The sequence below is a fragment of the Gavialis gangeticus genome, unplaced genomic scaffold (assembly GCF_001723915.1).
Source record: "Gavialis gangeticus isolate Ggan-Ray unplaced genomic scaffold, GavGan_comp1, whole genome shotgun sequence".
Lineage (NCBI taxonomy): Eukaryota > Metazoa > Chordata > Crocodylia > Gavialidae > Gavialis > Gavialis gangeticus.
This window is the reverse complement of record NW_017729008.1, coordinates 31,134,267-31,141,196: the sequence shown is the minus strand read 5'-3', so window position 1 is coordinate 31,141,196 and position 6,930 is coordinate 31,134,267. Positions and strand designations below refer to the sequence as shown.

Below are 6,930 nucleotides of genomic sequence, written 5' to 3'. Positions count from 1 at the left end.
GTGGGGTGGGGGGGTGGGGGAGGGTGTATATGTGGGGGGGTTGTGGCAGCAGGGGTTGTGTGTGTGGCGTTTGTGACTCCCCCTATGGTGTGCAGCCCCTGCCAGCAGCAGGCAGAGACGCTTGTGCTCGTGCCTGGTGCAGGCACTGTCACCTAGCGCTTGGTTCTGGCCAGGCCGCCTTTATTGCGGTGCTCTCCGCCGTTCACATGCAACTTCCCACACTCACCTGGCATGGGAGGGAAGCTCCACACGCTGGAGCCAGCTGCCTTTCTCACCTCCTGCCATGCAGGTCCTGGGGCTCCCCTCCACTTCCGGTGGTGGTCTGGGACCTGTGTGGCAGGAAGCCTCAAAGGCAGTCGGCTCCAGTGCACGAAGCTTCCCTCCTGTGCCATGCAAGTGCGGGGAGCTGCATGTGTGCTGAGCGGAGCCCCTGCAATAGAGTTGGCCTAGCTGGACTGCGCTTCTTACTGTGATGTGCAGTGCTGGCTGGATCTGTGCCCTGGGAGATGGCACACGCACTGGGTATGAGCACCCCTGCCTGTTGCTGCTGCTGCCACTGCCTGCAGAGGCTGCATGCCATAGGAGGAGTGTTTGCAGGGAGCGGGGGTCCCCACACCCATCCACCCTGCCCACCTGAGCTCTGGTGCTGGTGCCTGCCTGGGCATGGGGTCCATGCTGCGACCAGCCACAGCCCCACACTCCATGCTCCCTTCCAGCTACAGCTCCCCCTGCCCCTGCTGCCTCCCTACCTGCCGCCTGGAGTAAGTGGGATGCTGCGGGAACCAAGCAGGTCCCCAGGAGGCTGCAGCAGTGGCAGCAGCAGCCCCACCTGGAAGCTGTTGCTGGCTGGGTCAGGCCTTTCCACCCCCAAAGGTGGGAGCGAGGCGTGATAGGGTATGTTGGCGAGGGGTGTGTTTACATGGGCAGAAGGGCTGGCAGGGTACAATTCTTTGGTAGGCATAGTGGGCTGGATGAAAATGCCTGGAGGGCTGGATCTGTCCCGTGGGCCATATTTTGCCCACCCCTGCTCTACAATGTGTGATCCACTATCTTTGTGTGATTCCAGAGTATCACTATTGAGTTTAGTCTGTGAGGGCATTTATACACGTTATTTTTTGTCCCGTGACACGCCGGAGATCCGCTGCTTTGGAACGGACTTGATTTATCCGTCCACATGCAATCTGCTCCACACGCAAACTGAAGTGAACAATGTGCAGAAAATGGTGGTGGTGCGCTTTTTGAATTAAAGCATCTCCAATGTGTTTTAGTTCAAAAGCGTGCTGCCGCCACTTTCTCAGCACTGATACGCATTTTGCTGCTTATACAGCTGCAAGTGTCACAGCGCCAGGCGCTTTTCAGAGCGCCTGGTGCTGTGGTGCTTGCATGTGTGAAAATGCCCTGAGTGCTAGTGCTCTGATTAAAGTGATGAGAAAAGTGCAACTCTTCACTGGAAGCCTGATACTCATTTTTGTAAGGTTTTTCTAGTTTTCAAACCTAGACTTTTTGGCACTGTGCCCGTGCAGGAGACCCATGAGATGACTGATGCAGCTTTTCATTTTACAACTGTGTTTAATGTAATATAGAGTATCAATGATGAACAGGACACGTTATAAATTTCTTTCTCTTTTAATAATCAGCCATTTAAAATCATTTTTAACCTGATGGTGTGTCCCCTGTGATGGGGGGCCCACTGTTTTCCCAAGGACAGTTTCTAGTATAATAGATGTGATGTTTTCCTATGAAGGTAGAGGGGCTAATTTTGCAAGTTCTCTCATGCTCCTTTCCCACTTGAGAAGCATACAGCTACTCATTCTTTATACTGCTTGTACAAAACCATGGATCTTTTGAAACTTACTTAACTTAAAAATCATTATAGTGGTTTCTCTCACTTCCGCTCAGCAATCGGAAGTAACCATCAAATCATTGTTTGTTTGGTGGCTGCAGACTTCTGACAGAAATGTCCTTATTTTATTAACTTTCTAGGGGTTGAAGAGGCTCATGACCATTTGCCAGAAACACTTCCCAACAGACCCATCGAAATGCGTGGAGTACAACGCGTTGTGAGGCCCTTTTACATCCAAGGTGTAAATCAGTTTCTGCTCCTCAAGTTCCAGAGAGTGATGAAGAGAACAACACATTTTTGCTTGAATACCAACCAGAAACTCTGGGTGGGCCTTGGGCAAAAGCATAAAGTAGGGCTTTGTCTTCTCTCTGATTTTCTTTTTTCACCAGCCACATCTACTTACATTTCTTAAGGACTGTGTATTTTACACTTGGCGGATCCAGGACGCACAGGGCTCTTTTGGGTGGTTGTGTGGGGAGGGGGGAGCACGAGATGGTTTTCATCGTTTTTATTTTAACCAGTTATTCAGGAAAGCATACCAGGCTGAACTTAATTTCTCTTTTCCCATAATTCAGATGCTTAGATGACTGACAGCAATGGGGTGGGTTTTTTTGGACTCTTTCGCATTGGAGACTGGTGTGGGCAGATGATTAGAAGGAAACAGTTGAAGCTGAATCCTAGTTATTTCTGTAAATACGAATATTTTAATGTTTAATCTTCATGTGGTATTTATCAGTAAAAGTTTATTTTTCTCAGCAGAAAAATGCATCCAAGCTGGGTGAAAAGAGGGTTTGTCTTGGATGCATCTGATTTTCTTTTTCTTTTTTTTTGGTAATGAAGCTTTTAATAGAAACCTTGTGAACTTTGCGGTAAGTAATCTTTCAGCTCCTTAGGTTTTCAAATTGTGTTGGTACATCTGGAGGAGATTGCAGTCTGCTAGGCATTGCAGTTAGAATAACCAGACCTCCCAGGACCAGGTACAGTGTTTTTAACAGCCACTGCTTTTTTACCATCCTTCATCCTGACTCGAGACCAGTGAGGAAGCAGCCAGAATGATATACCTTTTTGTTTATATAGGATGCTGCATGTTTTTTGAAGGTCTAAACTTCCACCGACTTCGATTGGCAGTCTGAGATGCATGATTATCCAGATAGTGACCCCAGCATTGCCAGGACTGGGACAGGCTTCTCCCCCAGTTGCCTTAGATGGGTGTCCTGGAGAGCAATCGAACCCTGACCCCTCTACAGTGGCTTCTGAATTGCTGCCAGTGACAGCGGGGTTTTTATGGTTGAGGACGACTGCCCCCTTAGAAGCTGGAGTGAGACTGCTAACCCATGAGAACCAGACCTGCGAAAAGCCATGAAATGATTTCTGGTCACTCCAAACCCGGGCTGGATTCAAACCTGTGCTTTAAAACTAAGAAGCTGTATATCCCATTACCAGTCCTGTGGCCTGTCAGGTTTTCTGAACAGTAAAAGTTCAGTGTTACAGATTTATCAGTGCTGAAACCCCATGGAGAAACAGCATTATTTAAGAATCTGAGCTGAGATTATTCTTGAAGAACTGAGGTAAGGTTGGGTTTCATTGAGCACTTGTTTGAGCTCTGATCCTCATGGTGAAGGCAAGGGGAGAAAGAGGGCTTTGTCCCAACGCTGCTGTCACCTAACGTCTCTGTGCTTTGGGGCAGATGGAGGCACTGATATTTTGCATTCAGGTCTATTCTTGGAAAACTCAACAGCATGTCTGTCTCGGGAAATCTCAGGGCTCTGGGTTTTTACTACATTTTTGGATATAGTAATTCTTCAGCCTGAAGTTTCTGAACCCGAGGGAAAAGAGCTAGAGCTTAGGCAGTTTAGAAGTAATAAAAAAGAAGATCTTGTGAAAATCTCAAAGCAGACCTTGGGGAAAGGGCTTTAGAGAATAGCTTGGGCTTTGCTGGGAGGAGTTGGGGAGATGTTAGCAGAGCTGTCCTTGGAAGACTGTTATTAATGACAGTCTGGTGTATGCACACGTGACACATGCTCGCAGTCTCTCACTCTTACACACACAGAGGTTTTAGTGCAACAGCCAGTATTTACAAGGCCACAACTCTGTCCACCCCCTAGCCCCTCTACCTCAGATTCCTGTTCTGTTTCTAACTCTTTACCTTAACCTTTGTGTTGAATAAATCCCTGAATTATAACTCCCTGAATCATTTAGGAACATTATTGTCTCTAGTTTAGAAGAACTATATTTTCCCCTGAAAGGTGCAGTGAGCAAAAATAGCCATGAAATGATTTAAGAAGGATTGTTGTATTTGCTTTGGTGGGAACCAGTTTCCTTTGGGGGTTTCCGGTGCCATTGGATAGACCTTCCCTCCCACTCAGGAACTACCAGAGTTGTTTTAATGTCGACATGGGTAATAGTCTGAATGGAGATATTCCTCTTGCAGGGATGTGAATTCTGGATGTGAATGTTTCTTTACTCTAATCATATTTAAGCAACAGTGTAATTTAAGCAATGTGTCTTCCTTGCTGAGAGTCCCAAAAATGCAGCCTTCGCAGTCAAATGTATCCCATGACAGAATAACTTTATCCCCCAGCAATTTCTGGAATGGCCTTGTATTGGGAGCCCAGAAACTGAAAAATACTTTCTCACGGCATATTTATGTAAGAGTTTCCAGCTGTCCCGAGTGTGAGTGCCAGCTTCAGTCCCTGGAGTGTCACTAGGAGAATGCTGTTATGGCAACTGCTTTTCATCAGTTTTGAGGCTCTCTGTAGCTCGATAGACCCACATGACTAGACTGTGTTCAAATAATTAAACAGTATTCATTAAAAAACAAACAGCCCAAGAGCCTGGTTTAAATAGCATAGTGGTTTTAGGAGCGGGTGGGAGTGCCCAGCTGGCCTCGGATTGCAGTCTGCAGTTTGTGAAGGCAAGATGTTGCAGCTCAAGTGTTGGGCGTTGACCTCTGTAGGTTTTGACAGATGAACATTTCTTTTTCGTCTTCCTGTTTGTTCACGAAGTTATCAGAAAGCCACTTGTGCACAATTCTGAATTACGACTTCTGGGTGCCTTACGAGCAGGGGTCCTGGTCTTCTGTGATTTAAAAAAAAAAAAAAAAGTCCTCAATTTTTGGATTAAAAAAGTTACCCCTAATCCACCTTTTTCCATGATTAAAATGAAATGCCACTAATATATAGATATATATATAGTGGAGTTTGATTTTGATCATGGAAAAATGTCAATGTGAGGTTACTTTTTCTAATCCAAAAATTGGGGATTTTTTTTTTTTTTAAATCAGAGAAAACCAGGACGCCTGCTTACGAGAAGGCTGGTGTTGTGGCCTAGGCGCTGGGCTGGGCTTCAGGAGAACTTGGTACTGATCCTGCTCTTTTATGGTTTTCCATGATTCTGCCTCCATTGCCCATCTAAAATCTTGTTCTCCTACTTCCGATGTCTTGTCTCTTCAGATTGTGACCTCTTCAGAACAGGGACCCTGCTGCTCTGGGTTTAGAGAGTATGTACCCCAGTTCCCTTCTCATCTCCATTGAGTTTTCTGGGCACTTACTGTTTCTACTTTTTTTATAAAAATGAATTCTTACCAAATGACCTGTGTGAAAAGTTAACCCACTAAAGCTTGCTGGCTGGGTCCTTTGATCTATCCAAGGCATCTGGAGTAGGAGGCACTGCGGTATCTGCCTGTGGAACTGAGGTACACGGTGGCTTAAGTCCCATTTTGATCGTTTCCAAATGTTATTGCCAGCTTCCGCTGGGTGTAGGTATGCACTGGGGCACAGCTGTACTCCTCCGAGGGGCTCTTTTACTGTCTGTCCCGCATTGATACAGTGGGGCCCCGCAGCAGTTTCTCTTTATCTTTTCAGCATCAGGTTATGCATCTGTCTCATTTTTTTCCCCCCTTTCAGCTTTGCAGTCTCCTGCTGCCACAGTGATAATTCATGCCTCATTTTTTCCCAGCTGGTCTGGTAACTTTGCCCTCTGAATCCAAACACGCAACAATCCTTCTGTCATGCCTCATCTCATCAGTCCTGACATGAGGCTTGCTCATTAATCCATTCATTAATACTTTTACCTTGTGCTACAGCTCTTGCTGCTCAGGCTCCTTGGATCCTTGTCTGTCCCTATGCCACCTCCCAGACCTTTCTTGATGGGCTTGAGCAGCCTAACTTCTCCGGCTCCAGCTCTCCAGCCCTTTCATGAGACAGCTTCGCCATCTTCACTTAGCTAGTGCTTGACCTAGAGAGCCCTGCTCTAAATCCTGGTGCCTCATCCATCTCGCTAGTCTAAGAACATGGTTTTATGGTCCTGCACCCTGTCACACGACTGAGCCATTACCACCCACGAGACCCTAAGGCAGCATTTCTCAGAATACCTTAGTTTGGGGCTATACCTGATGGGCCAGGACACACTCAGTTGTGGTCCCCATTGATTGCGATGAGAAAGGAACGGCTAGTTGATATTTAGACACAAAAAACTACTTGGCCCATGCTGAAGTGCCTTAAAATGTGGGCTTCTAACCAAAGCAGTGCAATTATGTCCTCCCGATAGCATTTGAAATTCACAATGCTTTAAACCAAAAAGTTTCCAGGAGCTGAAAAAAAGGGCTCAGGTTTTCAAGCTTTTCTCTTTAGCCCCAGGGCTAGAAACTTTTTAAATGAAAGCTGAGACTCTTGCATAATTTTAGGACTCTGGGAGCTCCAGTGTGCCCATTCATGTGACAAAACGTTGCAGCAGATTTCACGTTTTCATGCTTTGGAAATGTTGAGTCAGTTGAGAAAACGAATCGGTGCACAGTGGTGGCTTTGTTACCTCATCTTCCTGTCCTGAAGCAGCATCTCTGGAATAATTCTTCCTGTTCAGAGAGCTTTGCCTAATAGGAGTCAAGCTTGTCTGTATATTATTCCTCATGAACTTAATAATGTACAGTCATTGAATAACTGATTAGTGGGAGAGGCACTGGGGTCCTTGAGGGCAGAGGAACTCAGTGTCCAGGACGAGTGGTCGTTCCTTAAGGAAACGATACTCACGGCCCAAGGGGTGTCCATCCCGACAAGAAGCAAGGGGGGCAGGAGTGTCCGGAAGCCCCC

At 46.6% G+C, this 6,930-nt stretch overlaps 1 protein-coding gene across 1 annotated transcript in view; it reads left to right on the top strand.

Annotated features, from left to right (window-relative positions):
- Positions 1-2,631, top strand: part of PRPF18 (pre-mRNA processing factor 18) — a 28,734-nt gene extending 26,103 nt beyond the window's left edge. Inside the window, exon 10 of the mRNA XM_019509540.1 lies at positions 1,984-2,631. Coding sequence (XP_019365085.1) covers positions 1,984-2,064 — 81 coding nt within the window. The 3' untranslated portion in view covers positions 2,065-2,631. The remainder of the gene's footprint in view (positions 1-1,983) is intronic.
- The last annotated feature ends 4,299 nt before the right edge of the window (positions 2,632-6,930 follow it).